We start from the raw sequence: 23,452 nt of genomic DNA on the forward strand, positions 1-23,452 counted from the left end.
CAGTAACAGAGTATGACAAAAATTATTTTTTTTCCTATAAGAACACAAAAACTCAAATCATCAAAAATATAAGTGTCTTTTGAAGGTTAATCTAAATCGCTACTACTTCCTTGGTTTAACAAAACTGAAGTTCACAGCAATTTTTTTCTGGACATAAGCTAACACTAACTCAGATGTTAAACAATTTTAAAAAAATCTTATTGATCAACAGATTTTCAAAAATTTACACATCAGAAATTGTTTAAATGATCGTTTTAAAAAGTATATTTTAAATTCTCTCTCTTTTTTTTTTCCCCTCAGTGATTATTTCCATTGCTTCTTTTTATTATAGGCCTATTTTATGTATTTTTTCAGAAAACTGTTAAAAAGATTTGCAATGGCAAGGAGTAGCTTTCCTTAGCTTTTTCAGCACTGAACAGATGTTTCAATACCACTTCATTTGCAAGGCTCATTTTCAAACAATGTCTTTTTTTCCCTTCCTCTGAATTTACACTTTTTCAAACGCTGCCTTTTATTTTCACTTTGTAAGAGTAAATGCACATTCTGACACGTGCAACTAATTACAGTCAGTGTTGATTACAATTCTTCATTAAGGGTGCTCATTCCTTTCCATTTTAGCTCTGTTTAATAAATTTCAGTTTCTGTGTGAGGCATTTCCATAGTTCCACTGGATCACTGAGGACCAAGCTTTGGAGTACTAGCCACAGTAACTTAGCTGTTTTCAGATATGAAGCAAAACACATCAGTAAATTTAAAAAACAAAACAAGTTTTTGCATTTATTCACTTGTTTTGCAACCAAACACCTGAGGACAATGCCCTAGTGTTCATGTACATGTATGGTCCTGGATTTCAAGTCTGGAAAATCACAGAATTACAGAATCATCTAGGTTGGAAGAGACCTCCAAGATCACCCAGTCCAACCTCTGACCTAACACAAACAGTCCCCACTAAACCATATCCCTAAGCTCTACATCTAAACGTCTTTTAAAGACTTCCAGGGATGGTGACTCCACCACTTCCCTGGGCAGCCCATTCCAATGCCTAACAACCGTTTCCGTAAAGAAGTTCTTCCTAACATCCAACCTAAACCTCCTCTGGCCCAACTTTAGCCCATTCCCTCTCATCCTGTCACTAGGCACGTGGGAGAACAGACCAACCCCCACCTTGCTATAACCTCCTTTAAGGTACCTGTAAGTCCTGAATAGTCATTCCTTCTAACATGTAGGAAGTTGACAAAATTCTTCCAATTTAGTTTTTATTTTTAGGTAAATAAGGATGGTGCTATGAATGTCTGTGTTTAAGCTTCCTAAGACTTTCTATTATTAGAAACACTTAGGTTCTTTTTGAAAAGCTCCTTGACTTGTAACAGGCTTCTAGCATACAGGTCAGAACAAGTTCTGTATTCAGAAAAATACGTATGTTTCTTCAATCTGTGAAATTCTACCTGTGACCAGCATAAATTACAGGTATTTAAAATCACAATTTTTCATTCTGTAACTGCTTTGTCAGTAAGACTTTGCCAGTAGGCCAGAAAAATTACTGACTACACAGACTTCAGTGCTGGTCCACATCACTGACATTTTGACAATGCATATCATCATTGTCAAAAATCAATTCAGTAAACCAGGGAACACTCTTGTAGAGAATTAAGATGCAGCTAGACTTCACACACACTTCTCTTCCTTTTAGATGTGCCTTAGAACAGACAACGTGACAAAGAAGAAACAACATTCCTTGTTTTTCACCTTCATGTGTGTTGCAACAGCTGTAAGGGTGCTTTCCTGCAGGCACACCAGATTTTATTCTTTGTTAACTCAGCATCACAGTGATAATTAAGAGGACAGTTACATAATTTTCTAGCTTTTGTATGCTGTATTTATACAGTGTACCTTTCAGACATGTAGCACAGAAACTGGCACGGTATCTATATATTACTATTCACACTAAAAAAACGTATGTAACTTTTTCTATATTTTTCCAGAAAAAAATCATCACTATCAGAATTTAATAGAATTGTCCGAAAGTCTAACACATTTCTCATTCAAAGAGTATCAACCACTGAAACTGTCTTGACAATGTTAGTGATCTTCTTGTCAAAACTGAAAAGTTTATACTGGGAAGCAGAACAATGCAACACGATTTGGTTTGTGAAACAAAACAGTCAGTTTACCTACACACATTTCTGAAATTTTCTTTCAGACTAATTTTGGCTGGTCCACAGACTGGAGAGCAAATTACACTCCTGTAGGGCATCTTTTAAAATAACCAATGCAAAAGCAATGCTACAAGAATGCTCAGCTGCAGGAATTATCAGAAGTAAATGGTTTCAACCTAGAGATCTTTTTTGAAGTGACAATGATTAAAGATGCTAATTTTGACACATCCACTGACTAGTGCTGTGGTATTTCATCTTGGAGAACGGTCATATTAACAATCACAGGAATTACTGTGATTTGTTCTGTAAAGTGACCTTTACAGGTCACTTTACAGCAACTCCTTTGGAAAAATTCCAGCTCCAAATAACTAAACTTCAGAAAATTATGTTTTTAGAGGCACCCTCTATATTCCCTGTAAATACAAGCACAAAAACCATACTACTTCTACACTTAACTGCAGTAACACTTTCCAGTGCCCTACTTGTAGCACCATGTGCATTGAAAAGACTCATTCAGGAACCGTATTACTCACCCAGCTTGGAAAATCAGACCAAGTTGGAACACGCTGACAGAGGTCACGAAGAATACGTATGATAATCACACAGGACTGCAGACCATTAGCTCTAGCCTTGAGAGCGATACAAAATCAAATTAATCAATGCCAGCACCTACAGCAAATAGGCCTTGTTGAAAGACTAAAACACCACTGTTCAATGGAAGCTCAGATACAAGATTGAAACAAATCATTCTACAAGTTTATTCCATGAGCTGCCATTTACAGCAGTATTTTATACAGGGTTAGTAATTTAAGCTTGTAAAAGTCAAAGTGCACAGGTTATACAAGAATAACATTTCTTGATCCCCTGTACACTTTGACCTATGTTCACTTGTAACAATAAATACAGTATCTTTCTATATTAGAAATAAAAAGGATAAAGTAAATGCCTAAGAAGTAGGTATAGAGACTGAAAGGTCAAGGGAATCTGTTTGGTTTCTTTATTGTGCCTTTGCCAGAATGCAAAGTCACTAAACCAAACAGTTGCTTCTCACCTTTCATTCCCTACACTTAATGCACTTAAAAAAATAGGAAAAAAAGTCTTAAATCTAAACACAAAGCTTTAAACACATATTCCATTATTTAAAGCAAAGTTACTCTGCAGCCTTATGGAATATATAACAAATATACAACATATGATCACCCCAAGCAAGTCAAACTTTCAACATCGCCTTCTCAATGACCAGAAAAAAAAATCATGTCAAATGAGCAATAACTGCATAAAGCAGTTCCTCCATACTCAACTTTCTACATTTAAATTTAGGGACCAGAAAAATAGTAAGTATTATTAGCATGAACAACGCTGAGTGTTTTCACACAATTAAACATTTATATCGCAACTGAACTAATCTCTCATAAGGCTACAAGAAGAAAGTAAAATGATGTTCCGAACCTGGAACCACTTAGCGTGGCGTAGAGCAGCCAGAGCGTCAAGGCATTTTTGCCTGTCCAAGACGTCCGCTGGGTCTTTCACCATACCCGAGGTTACATCTAAAATGGATTGAATTGGCAAAATGCAGTGAGGAATGGGTGTTTGACCAGGTGAGCAAGACACTTCCTTAAAGTAGCTTCAATGTCACACATGCCATTTGAAGTTTAAACCCTTGAACAACACGTGTAAATGTTCCATAAAAGGTATTCAATTAGGATTAGGGCAACCCAGCATAAAGATTAAGAGCATAATAAACTTCATTTAGCTCTCAGTTTATTTTCAAATGCATTGCAGATTACGCAATGCTTAGCACTTCTTTATTTAAGCTATCACTGGAAAAATACGTATCCCCTAAAATTAAATACTGAAGGAAGGATGGTTGGACACAGTGCGCCAGCACAGAGAACACAAGACAGACAGAACACAAAAATCCACTTTAACCAAGTAGTAACATTTAATCTCAGTTTCTTGTATGTTTTAACTGTCATCTGTTATTTGGGACCTAGTCCTCAAAAGAAGTATAACATCTCAGAAGCACCAGACGTTTAGTAGTGATGTTATTTTTATTATATCTTAACCTTGGTATGAAATGATTTTTGCTTTAAAAGCTAATTGAAGGAATCTGAAATGCTCTTCAATATTACAGAGTTCCACTACCTTCTAGTACCTAACTTCTCTTACTCAAATTCCTCAACCCATAATACATATGCTCCAATATACCTTCAGATGTAAAGAAAGATCTGAAAGGGGACTGCTTTAATTAAGATTCAGCAGGAAAAAAGAAAAGCAAGGAATAGTTTAAAAAACAAAAGCAGAATGTCTGAACGAAAATGTAGATCTTGTGTATTAAATATTCAGAAAAGGACTTAAATTAAGTTACTAAGCTGACTGCTTTGTCACCTAAATAGAGTAGACCATAAGGCCATTTTGGAATTGGTTTAATCAACAACAGGAACCACACTGAACAGTCTGAAATGGTATATTCAGGTTGCTTAAAATTATAAGCATAAGATACATTTAATGTTTTTATTTTATTATTTATAAAAATGGTTATTGTGACTAGTAACAATAACAAAAAAGGTAGCATGACTGGTAATATACCAGGTAAGAGGAAACAAAAAGCCCTCTCTCAATGGCACTCGTTTCACAGGAACTGACTGTGTGAAACTATATGGTTTACTGCAGCAAGATATAACCTTAGGTAAGTCAGAGAATTGAATTAATAACACAGAAAGAGGGAGACTTATAAAACAGGCCAACATAGAGAAAATTCTAGGTATGCTGCAGAGACAGCCCTGAAGCTGCCACATACTTATAGACAAATATATAATGAACAGTAGGATACTTTACTACGCAGAGCAAAAAAAAAATGTAAACGAGCATGGTGCTCTAAGTTTCCAATAACTGAATTTAAACTAAGATACTACATTGAGATTTAGGCATTTTTATATGATATTCTTATTGCTCTGCATAGGGTTAAGATGAGAAGGACTAAGAACCAAGCTGAGAAAAACAAGGTTATCTTCTCTCACAGATAATCAACTTATGGACCATAGGTTGAAGTGGAAATAAGAAACTAACAAAGCCTTTACAGAGCAAATGAAGACATTTAAACTGTTTCATTTAAAACAAAATCAAAAAAGTCCAAACAAACAAAAAAAAAGGAACAAAACCCAAAGAAACAATAAGAGAGGGGAGCTAAAAGTGACAGAGAAGGGCTGGGTGAAGTCACTGCTCTCACTGTTGAAGATAGGAGGGAAAAACCTCTGAGTTGTCCCATAGGATTGTCTGAGTGCTCCTCAGAGAAGGTAATGATCCCAATACTCCATCCAGAATTTTCTTCTTCTTGCATCCCTCCAGGGGTCACTGTGCCTGCTGCTTCCCTAAAGTGCCTGTATAGGAATGCGCGGAGCATGGGAAATAAACAAGATGAGCAGGAGATCTGTTTTCAGTTGCAGGGTCACGATCTCGTTGCAATCACAGAGACATGGTGGGACAGCTTGCATGAGTAGAATCCTGTCATAGAGGGCTACGGCCTTGTTATGAAAGACAGGCTGGGGAAGTGAAGGGGTGTGAGGCAGCAATTAGAGTGTACCCAGCTCCAGCTGGGGGAGGGTGAAGGACAAGTGGAGAGCTTGTGGGTAAGAATTAAGATGTGGGATGGTATGGGGAATACTGTTGTGGGGGTGTACTATACGTCACCAGATCAGGAGGAGGAGGTTGATGAGGCTTTCTACGAGCAGCTGGTAGTAGCCTCATGATCATGGGCATTGGTTCTCCTGGGGGACTTCAATTTTCCAGACATCTGTTGGGTAAGCAACTCGGCCAGGCACGAGCAGTCCAAACGGTTCCTACAATGCGTTGAAGATGATTTTCTGACGCAGGTGGTGGAGAAGCCAATGAAGCAGGGGTTGCTCCTGGACCTTGTCCTTACCAACAGGGATGGGCTTGCTAGGGATGTGAAGGTCGGGGGCAGCTTGGGATGAAGCGACCATGAGATGGTGGAGTTCCAGATGGAACTTGGTGGAACAAGTAAGGCAAAAAGCAGGATTGCAACCCTGGACTTTCGGAGAGCCAACTTCGACCTCTTCTGGGACTTGCCTGGGAGTATCTCATGGGCTAGGTTGCTAGAAGGCAAGGGTGCTTGTGAGAGCTGAGCAACATTTAAACAGCACTTCTTCCAAGCTCAAGATTGATGCATCCCTAAGAGTAGGAAATTGGGGAAGGGGGACAGGAAACCTGTGTGGATGAGCAAGGAGCTCATTTATAAGATCAAAAGGAAGAGGAAGGTCTATGAAATGTGGAAAAAGGGCCTGTCCTCTTGGGAGGAGTACAGAAGGGTTGTCAGGGCCTGCAGGGATGCGACAAGGAAAGCCCACCTAGAGATGAGGCTTGCAAAAGACATAAAAGATAACAAGAAGTTTTTTTTTTTTTAAGTATGTAAACAGTAAAAGGAAGACTAGGGATAATGTGGGTCCCTTGCTGAATGAGGAGGGTGTCCTGGTAAAGGAAGATGCTGAGAAGGCAGAGATCCTGAATGCTTTCTTTGCTTCAGTCTTTGCTTCAAGGACTCCCCCCCGGGACTCTTCGACCCTGGAGGGAGGAGAAAGTGTGGGAAGTGGAGGGTTCCCGCCTTGTTGACTGCAGAGTGGTTCAGGAGCGTCTGTGTGGGCTCAACCCACAAAAATCTATGGGTCCCAATGGGATGCATCCACATGTGCTAAAGGAGTTGGCAGAGGTGAACGCCGAACTGCTATCATCTTTGAAAGGTCCTGGAGAACGGGTGAGGTGCCTGAAGACTGAAGGATAGCCAATGTCATGCTGGTCTTCAAGAAGCAGGATCCAAGAAACCACAGGCCAGTCAGTCTCACCTCTGTCCCTGGAAAGGTATTGGAGCAGCTTGTTCTGGAGGCCATCTCCAAGCAATTGGAAGAGAAGATTGTTATGAGTAGTCAGCATGGATTCACCACGGGAAGTCGTGCTCAACCAACCTCATTGCCTTCTATGATGGCATCACCAGCTGGGTAAGTAGGGGGAGAGCAGTGGACGTCATCTACCTTGACTTTAGCAAGGCTTTTGATACTGTCTCCCATGATATCCTGATAGCAAACCTGAGAAAGTGTGGGATAGAGGAGTGGACAGTAAGGTGGGTTGAGAACTGGCTGACTGTCTGAGCTCAGAGGGTGGTGTCCGGAGGAGCAGAGTCCAGCTGGAGGCCTGCGACTGGCGGTGTTCCCCAGGGGTCGGTGCTGGGTCCAGTTTAGTTCAACATTTTCATTGATGACCTTGATGAGGGAATAGTGTCCACCCTCAGCAAGTACACTGATGACACAAAGCTGGGAGGAGTGGCTGACACGCCAGAAGGCTGTGCTGCCATTCAGCGAGACCTGGACTGGCTGGAGAGATGGGCAGGAAGAAACCAAATGAGGTTTAACAAGAGCAAGTGTAGAGTCCTGCACCTGGGAAGGAACAACCACATGTATCAGTACAGGCTGGGGGATGACCTGCTGGAGAGGAGCTCTGAGGAGAAGGACCTGGTGGATGACAGGTTGACCATGAGCCAGCACTGTGCCCTTGTAGCCAAGAGGGCTAATGGGATCCTGGAGTGCAATAACAGGACCTGCTGGCCACGATCAATGGAGGTGATCCTCCCCCTCTACTCTGCCCTGGTCAGGCCTCACCTGGAATAGCGTCCAGTTCTGGGCTCCCTGGTACAAGAAAGACAAGGATCTCCTGGAAGGAGTCCAGCAGAGGGCCACAAAGATGATACAGGGCCTGGAGCATCTTCCTTATGAGGAAAGGCTGAGAGACCTGGGTCTGTTCAGCCTGGAGAAAAGAAGACTGAGAGGGGATCTCATCAATGTGTATAAATATCTGAGGTGTGGGTGACAGACGGATTTGGCCAAATTCTTTTCAGTGGCTTGCAGGGATAGGACAAGAAGTAATGGCCACAAGATGGAGCACACAAAGTTCCACACCAACATGTGAAAGAACTTCTTCAGGGTGAGGGTGACAGAGCACTGGGACAGGCTGCCCAGGGAGGTTGTGGAGTCTCCTTCACTGGAGATATTCAAGGCCCATCTGGACGCCTACCTAGCTTGCCCTGAGGAACCTGCTTTGGCAGGGGGATTGGACCCGATGATCTTTCAAGGTCCTTTTTGACCTCTTCAATTCTGTGATTCTGTGAACCAACCCAAACCTACACAAGAAAGGTTTCAGGTAAGATAACAGAAGAAATAGGTATGACTTAGATATTAGAGACAAGGGGTACACCCAGAGAAAACCCACAGCAGGAAAAGAGAAGCTAATAAACTTGATAAGCTTAAAACAAAATATGGGTTTGTTTGTTCTAGTAGCCTAAAGAGTCAATTATTTACATTCTTATAAAACCAATCACAGAATCGTCTAGGTTGGAAAAGATCTCCAAGATCACCGAGTCCAACCTCTGACCTAACACTAACCAGTCCTCCACTAAACCATATCCCTAAGCTCTACATCTGAACTTCTTTTACAGACCTCCAGGGATGGTGACTCCACCACTTCCCTGGGCAGCCCATTCCAATGCCTAACAACCCTTTCCGTAAAGAAGTTCTTCCTAATATCCAACCTAAATCTCCCCTGGCGCAACTTTATCCCATTCCCCTTCATCCTGTCACCAGGCACATGGGAGAACAGACCAACCCCCACCTCTCTACAGCCTCCTTTAAGGTACCTGTAGAGAGCAATAATGTTGCCCCTGAGCCTGCTCTTCTCCAGGCTGAACAAGCCCAGCTCCCTCAACCGCTCCTCGTAGGACTTGTTCTCCAGACCCCTCACCAGCTTGGTCACCCTTCTCTGGACTCTCTCGAGCACCTCCATGTCCTTCTTGTAGTGAGGGGCCCAAAACTGAACACAGTACTCGAGGTGCGGCCTCACCAGAGCCGAATACAGGGGGACGATCACCTCCCTAGCCCTGCTGGTCACACTGTTTCTGTTACAAGGCAGGATGCTGTTGGCCGTCTTGGCCACCTGAGCACACTGCTGGCTCATATTCAGCCGACTGTCCACCAATACTCCCAGGTCCTTCTCTGCCTGGCAGCTTTCCAACCACTCATCTCCCAGCCTGTAGCTCTGCTTGGGGTTACTGTGCCCCAGGTGCAGGACCCGGCACTTGGCCTTGTTGAATTTCATACAGTTGGCCTCAGCTCATTGGTCTTGCATAATACGCAAATAGGTAACACCACAAATTTATAGCACAATAATTCACTATGTAATTTTAAACTCTGATTACTTGAATTCCAGCTCTCCAAAAACTTGGAAAATAATTTTGGAAAAATATATATTTTTTTAAATTTGGAAAATAATTTTATTAGTAACTATTACACTGTAAGCACACAGAACTGCACTTAGTGCTGGAAATGTCAATCTACAGTGTCCCTCTAATAATAGAAATCATATGAATACCCTTGAAACTTAAAAAGACTGTGAAAGTCAGAAGTTGCCAAGGCACTTATTGAACTAAGAATATACTGACTTAAAAAAAAAAAAAAGGAACTCTTGTAATATTTAATCTGTGGATTTTTGCATGTTTCACATTTTAGGATTAACCCCTTAAAGACTATTCAACTAAATTCAGACTCCTAACCTACCACCCTAAAGCTAAATCACAAAACTGAATTAATTTACAAAACACAAGCATGAATTCTCACCCTACATATTTATTACTAGCCTAAATATAAGGGGTTAATCTTCAGTTAAACATGCCGTGTCCACACTACTTCTTCATTAAAAGTTAACAGGTATATCAATTTTGGTAAGTTTTATTACGTGAAACACATATTACCCAGTCAACTATTTCAAAACTAGTGTGAACACTGCTGAACTCTGAGAGACAAAGACGAAAAGAAAAAAAAAGCCAAACACAAAGTAACAGGAGATGCTAGGACTATGCATCCAAACCCCCTCCTTTATAATGTATGGCAGGTGTGACACTGAGCTTTAGAAAACCTTGGTCAAAAATCCTTCCGATGTCTTGGCAGCAACCCCTGACAGGAATCAAGTCCCTCTGCTAGAAGGCTTTGGACCGGGGCTGTTAGCTAAGGATGGAAAAAAACACGCGCACACACATGTGTTTATAAATATGTACACTTTGTTTGCTGAAGGAAATATTCCACAGCAGGGGTTAGAGCACTTTGAATGTATCAGATTTGGGAAACTGTCAAATGCACAACACTGTAAGGAACAGTAGCTATGCAGTTAACAATTTTATTTCACACTGTATTTTTTCTTTTTTTTTTTTTTTCCTTTTATCTTGTAATGGGATTATTACACATCAAACACGATTCTACTCCAAGTGCAAATCTCAGTCTCATCTTTATTCAAACTGGTTCTTCCGGTAAAGCCTTCCTTATCACCTGAACTAGCTTCCCAAGCGAGCTAAAAAAAATGAAAACTTTAAACCATTGTAAGACACAGAGCATGAGAAGCTGCAGTAAGAAAAAAAAACACAAACACATACTGTTAACTCTGCAGCAAATAACCAGCAGTCTTCATAATAGGGCTTTCTTTGCTGCAATAATTTGCAATTCAGTCTTCTATTTTCTCTCGTTTCAAGAGTGAACTTTACTGCACATCCATTTTATTCTGCTCAGTGTCTTGAAGAGAAAACTAACTTGATTTGGCTTGCCTAGAGGCAGTACTGCATTCGGCAGTGAATAAACTCACAACGATCATTTTAACTCAAGTGTGGGTCAGACAAAAATACAGGTTTGTTTCCTTTGGGGGACATAAGTTAAGGGATTGATTGTAGGCATTTGAAATTTATTTTTAGTCTGCATCATAAAATTTTAGGCCTGAAAAAATTCAATTGAAATTGAGTATTATGGCAGGAATCAATATTGCACTTTTGCACAGTACACTAAGAAATTAATATAGTGTTTAAGGTTAACTTCTTTTTATGATTAATCTAATTTAATAATCAAAGCTTTTAAGTGAGAGTATTCCTTAAGGACTTAAGCAATATGCAAAGTCTGATTCAGACAAACCAAAAGTCATGTGACACTTATAATTGCCAAAAACCAAGTAGTATTGGTTGGATGTGACAGTACATGTACAAAGCATTTATAGCTAGGTATGATATGTGCAGCTTAAAAGTCATGTACAAAGCACTCAAAGACTCTTCAGAAGTCATCCAAACTACAGAATGCATCTTGATTTTGTTCTGATTACATAGGATGACTTTGTTAACCTAGTTTGCCTTTGATGCACTAGTCACAGCTACAGAACATTTACTAATACAGTATAAAACCTCAAGTATTTTAGAGGACATGTAATGATCAGATGAAATTAAAAAACTGTGGCTTATATAAATATATATATACACAAGCACATGTATACATAAACAAACACAATTTTTCAACCTGCATGAGAAGCATTAAGATAACACCAGATTTCCTATTTGTAGGTTCATTGTCAATCACCAGAACCCTGTTTGCCATGTCTTTCAACTATGAAAATACAGGATTAAAAGGAAACAAAAGTTAATTTTATCTGACCCGTAAATAAAAAGAACCAATGTACTGCAGACATTAATCATGCTTGTTGGCTTAAAAGCTTTTGGAGCTTTGAAAGTGTTACAGAACAGACCCTAAAGCAACACTGCTGGCACCAGAGAAACTGTGGACTTCAGAAATGTAAATTGATTTATAAACTCAACCTTCTGCTTCAGCTCAATGACAAAGCCATTCTTACACTACTCGGCTGGGTTTGCCAGTTGGATAGAAGACTGATTGTAATACCAGGAGCCTAAATATACTCAAAAAAGCACTCCAGACCAAGAAGCAACCTCAGAGAGCTGGAAAAAATCGCACTGTCTTTTAAAGTTAGAAGCACCATTACCATCAAAATTATTACACAAATGTATTTTAAGTGGTACTGCTAATTGGAAGTGTAAGTGACGGTAATACCGATCCAGTTTAAATCCAAGACCATGTGATTTGTTTTTCTAAAATGATAAAATCTTTATCTTAGGGCAAGACTGCTCTACAAAGCCAGTTTATAGCCACATGCTGTAAAATACTTAGTTTTTCAAGTTCTTTTATAAGAGGGGAAAAACACTTAAGTTTGTACCTTTTCCAGAAAGCTGAGGTTGGACATAAAGTTACAATTTCAAAAAATTAAATAAATGCATCATATAAACATTTATTTTAACCAACTGTTGTCTACTAAGACTGGTTGTTGAAAAACAAGGTTTCAATCAGTATTAGTTGTGCCAGCATGTTACCTTCCAGGACCTTAACGCCACCTTAAGCAGAATAGATAAACGTATAAAATACATAAGAAAGAAGTAACATTTTTAACAACTTCCCAACCTCCATCCCTCATGTTCTCCTCCCGAACGACTGGAGATGTCAGCGTGATAGTAACTTGCATTTTGGGTTCCACATATGAATTTAAAATTATTGCTGCTTCTGGGACTGCACACTTGATATCATATTTCTCAGTACTTATTACCTAAATATTGGGAAACAGAGATTTCTATCAGCAACAATAAAAGTATGGAGAAGAAAATGGACTTCAACGTAGTCTTTTTAACAGAAAGACAGAAATGCAGCATTAATTATATGAAGCAAATACCTCTGTATTCAAAGAGGTCACAGTATATACAAATAAAAAAAATATATAAACATGTAGATGCACATAGATCTGTGGACTGACTTACTGTTATCAAATCATTAATGAAAACACACAGCAGTCACCAAGCATGCAAAAGAAAGAGGAAAAACTACCCATATAGGAAATTCATATGCAAAGTAAATTACACAGCATAAACTTTGACAGCATTTAAAAGAAAGAAAAGCCTCAGTGCCACTTGAAATGTCAATTGGGTATGATTCCTGGTCAAACATATGAGTCTTTTTTAAAGACAAAGCCTCAGCGATTCTCCTCCTTCCAGCTCTCATTTAGAGGTTGGGTACTGCTAGGCACATTCTACACTTGGCTGTCACATCTTCAGACGAGAACAGAGATTACTCTGCATTTCTTCTTGCTACTGATTTAATAGTTCTAAATATCTCAAGAAGAAGCTGTAGGCAACTCCGTCATCTCCTTTTACAAACTAGAAGCCAGTTCTCTACAAAGACAGACCAGGATGAGCAATTTTCAGCTTTTCTTGCTTTATTACTTTGAGCAGGACCCAAGACTATTTCCTAATTAATCTGATCCTGCTAATGCTTCTACCATGCCACTGATTCTGCTGAGCAATTTACCAGACTGTACTGAAGACTGATGCCACAAGAAACCTTTCTATAATGATGGTGGGCAGGCTTTTTTTCAGTAGGGAGCAATATAGCAAATAGTTTATATGCGTTCCACTGAACGGTCTAAGACAGCCTTTTTATTTTCTGGTAACTTTTAAGAACGGTACCACATTAAGAAGCTACAAAACTTAATTTGTTAACTGTGGAACTATGAAGCATACGTACTGGAAGCAGACTGGCATTAATGGAGAACTCTGACCCTAAAGCAGTAAGCTTTCTGCAACACTGCACAAATTACCTCTGTCACTGGTGGTAACTGGACAACAGAAAGTCATCTTCTGCTCGTTTTTGTTTTCCAATCAAATGAAGTCTATTAAATGATGATTAATACTACACCACTAGCATAAACACCTAGACACTTAGACACTTGTAAACACAATGTAGAGAAAGCAAAACATGCAGCATGGTCACTGAATTCAGATGGAAACACTCAGCAAAACAGAAGAAATTTAACTTGAGCTATGGAATGCAGTAGTCAGCCCTGCAGACACATGACTTGGACAGCTTTTTTTTTATTATTATTATTATTATTTTTTTTTTTTTTTACACAGAAACTTAAAAATCAGATGAATGAATCTGAACTGTACTTACTGCAAGTTGTTTGGGAAGACTTTCAGCAATACGACTGAGTAACATCTTTGAAGGCTTCTCAGCACACAACAAAACAAGATTGACATTCCTGTCTCCACGGAGCAGCAAACCTTTAGCCAAAACACCTACCCGTAAAACTCCTTTCAGAGCTCTGTGAAGTAAATTATAGTCAGAAGTTGCATTTAAAATAGTATTTAAAGTAGTATTAAAATTTTAAAGCTAGTCCTGCAGATAGAAAAATGAAATGGAATAGGAATATTCCACATACTCTTGAGGACACAGTCCTCATCAAAATTTACTGTATAAAAACCTGAACAGAACAGGACCCCTGGAAGCACTGGAAACGGTACAAGGAAAACCGTAAGATTTTAGAAACAAAAGGTGAAATTCTTAAAAAATAAAAATACCTGTCTTTACTGCCATCTTTTTTATCATCTCCCTCTTTGCTCTTGTTTTTTTCATGGTCGGTCATATTGTCAGAAACAAGTTTCAAAGCACGCTCAGTAATAGAAACAATTTTTTGGACTGCCTGAAGTTCCTCCTCTGTTGGATATATTGCCGCGTGTTTGGTCATCACGTAGCGGTCATCAGAGGAGTCAGGGCGGCGTACAGGCTAAACAGAGAAAAAAAGTGTATTTCTGAAATGTGACAACATTTCAAAGTTCACAGAATATTCAAGCCTCAAGTGACTGAAATGTAACAAAACATGAACTGAGATGTCCTTAACAACTTACACTGCTCACAAACAATCATGTTTGAAGAAATATAAGCTGTATCAAAATAAAACCAATTATGAAATCTCTAGATCCAAAATACTCCTCTCCCCCAAAATAAGTATCTATTGTCTTTTTATTAAATGGGAAATACTTGCATACCTATTCACTGCTGCAAAACAAGGTATCTATAGTTGCTGTTATAGAAAGAAGAATTCAAATAGCAAGGTGCCTCAGGGGGTCTCTAGTCAAACTTCCTGTGCAAACCACAGTCAGCTGTAAGATCAGATCACATTACTCAGGGATTTATCCAGTCATGCCTTGAAAAATGCAAAAGATGGAGGCTGCACAACATCTCTGTGAAAAAGTTATTTCCTGTATGCGGTCTGAACCTCTCTTGCCAGTGGCAAGATCCCTCCACACAGCACATGTGTTGCAGCTCCCAGTCATTCTGGTAACCCCACATTGAACCTGCTACTGTTTATCTATGCCTTTCTTGTACTAGAAAGCCCTAAACTGAGTGCAGTATTGCAGTTTGGGTTTAATGAAAGCAGATTGCTTTCTATCATCTATTGATTATGCTGCTGTTAATACAGATCAGGATGCTGTTGGTGTTCCTTGCTGGCAGGGCACATTGCTGGCTCATGTTCAACTTAACTGTCTGCCAAGATTCCCAGGTTCCCTTTAAGCAGCTCTGCTACCCAGCCTGTCATTCCCCAGCCTGCACCAATGCAATGGGTTACTCAGTCCCAAGTACAGCACTAGCTATTTGTTCTTGCAGAACTGCATGAAGTTCCTGCCAGCCTATTCTTCTGGCTCACTTATGTCCATCTGGATGGAAATCCTGTTCTCAAAGGTACAGGTTGTTCTCCCCACCCTGATGCAATTAAGTTTCACATCAGCAGCAAACCTGATCAGCATGCACTAACTCCATCACCTTTCAGATGATTGATAAGGTACCTAACGAGACAAATTCCATGATAAACCCATGTGGTACTCCACTTGTTACCAACCTCAAAGGATAGTAGGACCCACCACTAACCATTATCCTCTGGGACTGATGATCCAACCACTTTTTACCCATGTATTTGCCCACAATTATAGAATCACAGAATGGTTTGGGTTGGAAGGGACCTTTAAAGATCAAGAAAATAATGTTGTATAACGCAAATTAAATAAAAGTAATACACAAATCCAGAAAGACTTGTATTTCAGAAGCATCAGTATTTGTCTTCGAGGCAACCTATTGTCATATTAAGTGGACTTATTTTGGAAGAAAGGTTTGTCTACACGGTTTCATTAGCATGTAATTTTTTCTTCACCTTTCCAAACCCTTTACTAAGAAACAATGGAGACAACTCAGCACTGAATATAGCCCTTAACTGTGCCTCCTGGTAAGTAAGATTTAATTTCTCCTCCTCAAGGTAAACTCACAGCTGGTCCTTGGGGCTGAGGAGGCATTCCTGGTCTAACTCCCAGCAGGCCTAGAGGTCCTGGAAGACCATGAGGATATCCTCCATCTGGTATTCTGCGACGGTCATCCCAGTGATGCTGCTCTTCCTCCATTCTCCTCCAGTACATGTCTTCTTCGTATCGCCTGAAGGGCATCAAAGAATTCTCTTTACATAGATGTTAGTATTTCCAAACATTCTAAAAGAATTCTTGGATGTACTAACTCACTCTCTTCCAGTAATTGTGCAAATACCAGAGAATTCCAGAGGGTAAATAGAAATGAATGGCTTTTTGAAAGTGAGTTTGTTTATAGCAAAGTAATTCTAGTAAGTCCACATTCCTCAGAGGGCTCCAACACTAGCAAATGAAAACCCCAGTGAGTTAATGACAATTTAATTTAAAACAAGACAGAGTTCCCACATCATTTAAAAGAAATAACCACAGGAGCAGAGTTAGTTTTAATCTGACTGCAGCTTTGTCTCATTTATTGATAAAACAACACATTACCTCATTTCCATCCTCCAGCGTTCCTCCTCTTCTCGCCTTCTCCAGTATTCTTCTTTCTGCATCTGTTTCCTCATCTTTTCTTCTTGGATTTTTCTTGCTCGAATACTGGGTTTTACTTCTACTTGTAGATCTGGATTTACTTTTTTCTAGTTCAGAAAAAAAACGAATGAAATGTTGGTTTACCTCTTGCCATCTCAAAATTACAGACTTTTTTCTGGAATGCTTAACAGGGGAGTAAAATGCAGTTTCAGAACTACACTGAATGAGTAGTTGAAGAAAAATAGCTATCCAGTATTTTAAAGAAATAACCTATTACAAATAGAATGAATCCCCTCTTTACCTACATCAAGAACAAAGTAACTTAAGATTAAAATGTTACATGAAACACCAAGTAATTTGCTGTTCATTCTGTAGCTGGGTGACTATTCTGTAGCCTGAAAAAACATCTCCTCACACCTACTGTGTGCTTTTTGACACCCTATTCCTGAAAGGTACCTCATACAGATGTACAGGCATGAGTTACTGAATACATTTTTCCAGCAATTCTCTTCTTTCATCCCTTTCACGATTACACAAGTTAGTTACATCTCCTGAGACCACAGTAGATTCTTCTTACATTGCTCATAATAATCCAAATGCGCACCATATGTCAATACAGGTGGCTTTCCATCCAGGACTGGAAAAAGAGCTCCAACGCTTGTTTATCAAGTGTCTTCACAAAAGGTTTATGTGGTCTATCCTGCCCAAATATTAAGCACTGTTCTTTTACACTGTTTGAAATTAATGGTAAACAACATAAAAGAACCTACTGTTGCTTGCATATGTTGCACCATATTTTAATGTTGCAAAGGTTCCCAAAAGCAACATTCAAAATGTTAAAAAAAAATTCAAAATGCACTTTTGTAGTCTGCCTTACTACTTTGAAGACTATTCTGTGAAGAAAATCAACTAGAAGATGAATGCATTTCTCTACCTTCTTTAATGTGCTGTTCACTCAGGGTACTTAGCTATTCTTTAAATGTAAGACTGTGCAATTAGTCAGCTGTCATCTAGTGGATTTTCATATAGCAGCATCAACATTTTAACTAACCTTATACTGAAGTCTGTGCCGCCTCCCTTTTAAGTGCATCTCCTTGGCATTAGGATCATTAAAACTGCATTCACAAAGTTTACAGTGAAAGCGGATCACCTTTCCTTCATCATTTCTTACCTGGAAAATAAAGTTTAACAGTTGTTTTTGTGGGTTTTGTTGTTGTTGCTGTTTTTGTTTCCTGTTTTAAACCCAGAAGTGATGTAAAAATGAATTTAATTTAGTGACATTGGATACTGTCTACTCAACATATGGTAAATTAAAGTTCACACAATAACTAAAAGACTGCAAACTAGAACTTTCACTTCTGCCAGAGACACCACTGTGCTCTGTAACGAACAGTTCTTCCATTCCAATGAGCACAGAGCTTTAAACTTCAACCTGAGCACACTGAGTTGAAATTCATAATTTTAAACCTGCAAATAATGAAAAATTTACATCAGATTCTGGTCCTAGTAATTCCATCCACATCTCATACCACCGACATGAAGAGTGCCCCACTCTGCTCGAAACATACACAATACAAAAACGCGAACATTTGCACAAGCCTTTGCAGGTTCAATGCCTTGTTTCATGATGAACAAATTTTCACTGAAATAGTTAAAATACACATTTTTGTATCAATACCTCCTCCACATAGTCATGGCCCACTGGCTGGACATCACTTTGCAAGGCAGCAAGAGTTGTAGGAGTCACCGGTTCAGTTTTTACTTCCTGTTTTATTTCCTGTGTTTGTACCATGGCAACAGGAGCTGTTTTAACAATTTCTGCTGACTTCGTATCTTCCACTTTAATACCTGTTGTCTGAAGTTTATTACCACCTACAAATCAAAACATTAAAATTTTTAACTTCTATTAAATGAGAACGTGATTACACATGATGTACAAACATCACTGTTCTGGCCAAAGCTTTATCAGTCTTCTAAAACAAGGTAAAACTTAAACATATTAAAACTATAATTAAACAGTCTTGTTTTTTTAATAAGTAAGTTTGAAAACATTCGAGTTTGTTTTAAACACTTAATATTAGTTTTAGCACAAAAACCTACTGCTTTACATGATTTTCATCATTCACTTTCATGATTTTTCAAAATAGATGAGACTGAAAGGGACAAAGACATTATAATAGTCTCTTGTCATCATCAAATCTTTTTGTAAATGGATCCAAAAATGTGTTTTAAAACAACATAATTTGCATATTAGCAAAGGTACTATGCTCTCAGTGTTGCAACTGCATAGGTTTCTCCCTCAAGAGGAGGATAGCTTATTTCAGAACAGTTGCTTCCTATCTCTGTATGTCTATCAAGCTCATTTCAAAAGCTTCCATGTTACACTTCCACTGTTATACGGATGCTTCACTTGTCCAGTTATCAACTGGCCTGCCTGCCTTAGTAGCCCAAACTGTAAACTAAAATTAGGACCAACTGGATTATAAACTGCAATACTCCATCAGCTACTATGTAAGAAACCAAAACACTCTTATGAAAGAGGAGGAAGCCTCCAGGAAACGTCAGGTGGAGACAACAGGTCAGGAAACACCATGAATTGTGAAGCAAAACTTTTATATGCATTTTTATCTTCAGCTATCATTTATTAGTCATGCATGGTTAACTAAATACATTTGCATTTGCTACACTAAGATCTTTAAAAAAAAATATGGAATAGGTTAGGTTTCAAAATAAAGACTGACTTCTGTACTTGCCAACAAAGTTTATTTTCGGTGTAGATATTTTCTTTACAGCTATATTAGCAGCAGGTGAAGTTGTTTTGTTGTTGGACGCCGTGTTAAGTGGTGTGTTTGTCATGGGAGTAAGAATTTTCACTGCAGAAGATGCAACAGAGGAGTTCACAGTACTGCTGCTAGTTGCTATATTTGAAGCAGATGCAGCTGGTTTGGAAGCAGATGTGGATGTTGAGGAAGTTGCCTGGGTAACCACATTTGGTTCAGTTGAAGGAATGGGTTTGCCAAGTTTTGTGTGCAATTTTACTACCTATAAAAATAAAGAGAAATTCATAAAATGTTCCTGGGACAACCAGAAAAAAAATAACTTGTTATAGGTTATTGAAACTGTGATGCAAGCATTAATATGATGCCAAAAAAAAAAATCAAGTGATTTGGGCAAAAAAAAAAAAAAGAACATGTAGAAGTTTTTGTCATCTGTAAGAATGAAATAGTTAAGTGTCATCTCAGATTGCTTATTTCCATCGCAAATTCAGCATTTACTCCAAAAGCTATGTGGATGAGAAAGCCAATAAACTGAAAGGCCCATAAAACTTAAGGAAGGATTTTGCTCAAACTGTTCTAATGTCACTGTTCTGCTGCCTGGTTGCTTTTTCTTCTCTTCAAAAAGCACAGTAAATTAAATTACTTTGGTTCCAAATATACACCTTATAAGTAAAAGTTATTTAAATCAAATTCAACGATTCTTTCTCTTTTGATCACTATCTTTTAAGTATATTCATTTTGAAAGAACAGCCAAATTACTTAGCAAAACTGAAGAGATTCCTTAGACAAAGTAATTGTTTTTCTCATTAAGCACATCCACAGAGGCAACTAAGGAGGATGTGAGAGGTATTTTAGAGCTCTTAAAATTCATAGAAAGCAAAGAGTCACATGCTTTGTCTTAACTTCTATCTTAGTGCTTAAGGATATCTAGCTGTCTAGTGCTTAAGGATAGAATATTGCTTTTTTTTGGAACAGCTGACCATCACCTGAAAAAGAAATGCAAGCAGTCCATAAAAACCAAACATGAAAAACGAAAGCTAAAGATTAGGAAAGATTTCAATGTAGCAGTAAAAAAATATGCTAGACACACTGTTAACGCAAACATGTGTAGACAATGATAATATGTATACAACAGTACAAATACACTTAGTTTTTTGTTCCTTTTTTTTTTTTCCCTTTTTAAAGTAAATCACATTTCCTCCACTGGAATACAGACTGTACGTTTAAGCAACTCTTCAAAATGACTTTTGCAGTAGAATGTACAGGATTCTTCATAGTGTGTCAAAGTAAGAGATTTCTTTGAGATTTCAGTTTTACACAGATGACAACTTAAATTAGCAGTAGACAGTGACTATCTACAGGGAAACATCCACATGTATGAGGTTAATATATACCACACTCCATATACCTACCCAATTACTGGGCACACCACAAAAAAAAATGGCTAAACATATTTATGAAAGAAAAAACACTAGACTAGTCTAAATTATATTTGTTCTTGCAGTAACAAAACTCATATTGAGGAAACTTTTAAATGCACTGTGAGATTTCTTTATTTTAATAGGAATGTTGTTACTGCTACCACTTTGTACAGTCCTCTGAGATAGAAAGGTAGGAGCTGTAAAAGCTGAATATTAACACTGTTACTGACATCAATCTTGCTCAAATTATGAAAAAGATCTGTAATATATAAACAAACACACTACAGTGCTATTCCTTTTACTATTGTATGACCAAATTCAAAACACAGGTCACAGGGTTACAGCGAAGCCTGTAGTCTTCATTCCAACACGCCTACATATCTGCACCCAGATAGCAGGGAAAGCATGCTTACTTGAAGTATTCCAAACACACTCATTATGAAGTCTACTATTGTGGGGCACTGTTCTGTGCTCCCATAGAGAAATTTTGTTAGCAAGAAATGTCAAGGTGTGATGCGTAATTGTCCCGTCCCTTGGCACTGACTCAGCTTACAGTGTTTCAAAGCGCACTGTGAACTCCACAGCACCAAACACGTAGGCTGGCTACCAAGAAGAGTTTTGGAAAGAGTTAGCAAAGACAAGCATGACACTGCATGTACTTACTGACTCTTTTCCCCACCTTATTCTACATCTTCATGCTATGATTTCCATCCTTTCCCTAATACATTCCCTCCTCATTGATGCAGTGACAGTATTTTTCCCCCCTCTTCCCCAAAATGCCCTTCTAATAGTGAGCTTAAAGTTACATTTGAAACAGGAAGCAGAACTAAACATTTTTAAACAAAATTACTCAAATTATTTCTGCTCATTTTCTTCCCTCTAAGATGAGGGGGAAAATATACAACTGACTTGTGTAATAAGAACAAAGAAAGCTCTTACTTTCTGGTGTTTGGCTCCACGGATGTGGGCAGCGTACGCATCTGCTCCTGTACAAGACACATCGCAAAGCTCACAGCGCAACTGATTCTGAGTTCCACGAGCAGAAGTGCTGCTGTTATTGGTGTTCTGGGAAGCTTTTAATGCCGCTTCTTTCTTTTTGTGTTTCTGGCCTTCTAAGTGTTCTTTGTAAGTCTGTTTAAATAAATAATACACAGTAAACCACCTTTGTACTGCTTGTTCATCTTTCAAATGAATACACATAGAAGGTAACATAAAATACATGCTTTGTATAAGAACTACTTCCTACTCCTAACATTTATTTTATATGACATGCTCTCAAGAATAAGCAGGCCACTTGTAAGGCCAAGAAATTTTCTTCTCCTCCACCAGAATTCCACTGTTAGAAGTAATACAGTCTGGGTTTTCCTCCCCTACCTGCTCAATTTCTCAATCGAGTACAGTTCTAAAGATATTGTGACTGTAAACTTGAGATGATCAGAAAACTGTATCTAAGTTGCAGTTTCCTGCATTGCATTGAATTATTCTCAATTTTGCATTTGCCTCAACCTGCATGATTACACTAATTAAGCGTATCCTGAGAAAAAAACAGTTTGATTCAAGAAGAAGGTAGCACATAAAGCTGTGCTGAAAATGAAATGCAGGAGTTGAGATTTGCTCCTATAACAGCAATGGCAACCTAGAGAGATACAGGGTGGGAAATAATGATAGATTTACTTAAAGAACTGTTGAGCCAAGCACACACAGATCTTATGTGAATTGGTATGTACTTTTTTACACACTTTTACCCACTGTGAAACTAAACTGGATTGATGGAATACAATGAAGAACAAATTTTCAGGCTTAGCAGTGACAAAATGTATATAATTGAGTAATATTGAAAAACTTATTTTCTAAGACGTTTGCTATGCTAAACAAGCAAATCAAATTCATAGTTTATAATACTTCTGAAGTTCAAAGTATTGTTGAATCTTCTCTGTACAAGCTAACAGGATGCATCTTTTGTCTTCTCATAGTAACTCTGTAATAGCACACGCTTTCATTTAATTTATTATTCCTTTAATAAGATTGCAGAGTTGGTCTTTAAAATGTAACAAGTGTTCTAAAATAGGTCATTTTTTTAAGCTGAAGAACAACAAAAACGTATAACAGAATATTACATAACACAGGTACCTGTGGTCCAGCACAGCTGATCTTACAAACATCACAGTAGTGGATCTGGGGTGGTTTGGGAGGTTGTTTTGGTTTCAGTTGCTTATTTTGGAATGGTGCCTTTTTAGTAAAGGTGGTCCCTGTCCAAGCAGCTGTTGCAGCAGCAGCAGCAGCTGCTGCTGCCGCCTGTTTCTGTTGCTGCTGCTGCTGCTGGTAATAGGATGATGCAGCTGAATACACAGCAGCTTCATAGCCAGAATAAGAGGTACCTCAAAGATCAAAATAAAATAAATATTACATCACTGTACAGTACGTCATGTATCAATTACATAGCACAGTAGTTACAAGCATGCTGCGTAATAGTGTGTGTGTGGGGTATAAACAATTTGTTGATATCACATT

At 38.6% G+C, this 23,452-nt stretch overlaps 1 protein-coding gene across 3 annotated transcripts in view; it reads right to left on the reverse strand.

Annotated features, from left to right (window-relative positions):
* ZFR (zinc finger RNA binding protein) overlaps positions 1 to 23,452 on the reverse strand; it is a 49,123-nt gene that overhangs the window by 4,464 nt on the left and 21,207 nt on the right. Inside the window, exons 6-17 of one of the 3 annotated variants that reach the window (XM_038170358.2) lie at positions 23,072 to 23,319; positions 21,881 to 22,072; positions 19,497 to 19,785; positions 18,422 to 18,615; positions 17,795 to 17,914; positions 16,705 to 16,850; positions 16,180 to 16,342; positions 14,440 to 14,645; positions 14,033 to 14,183; positions 12,494 to 12,635; positions 3,606 to 3,703; positions 2,690 to 2,785 (exon numbers count right to left, since the gene is read on the reverse strand). In XM_038170358.2, the coding sequence (XP_038026286.1) occupies positions 2,690 to 2,785; positions 3,606 to 3,703; positions 12,494 to 12,635; positions 14,033 to 14,183; positions 14,440 to 14,645; positions 16,180 to 16,342; positions 16,705 to 16,850; positions 17,795 to 17,914; positions 18,422 to 18,615; positions 19,497 to 19,785; positions 21,881 to 22,072; positions 23,072 to 23,319 (2,045 nt within the window). Of the gene's footprint in view, positions 1 to 2,689; positions 2,786 to 3,605; positions 3,704 to 12,493; positions 12,636 to 14,032; positions 14,184 to 14,439; positions 14,646 to 16,179; positions 16,343 to 16,704; positions 16,851 to 17,794; positions 17,915 to 18,421; positions 18,616 to 19,484; positions 19,786 to 21,880; positions 22,073 to 23,071; positions 23,320 to 23,452 lie in introns of all 3 variants that reach the window. The other 2 variants (XM_038170357.2, XR_005261611.2) reach the window with 2 other exon arrangements.

The sequence above is a fragment of the Anas platyrhynchos genome, chromosome Z (assembly GCF_047663525.1).
Source record: "Anas platyrhynchos isolate ZD024472 breed Pekin duck chromosome Z, IASCAAS_PekinDuck_T2T, whole genome shotgun sequence".
Classification (NCBI taxonomy): domain Eukaryota; kingdom Metazoa; phylum Chordata; class Aves; order Anseriformes; family Anatidae; genus Anas; species Anas platyrhynchos.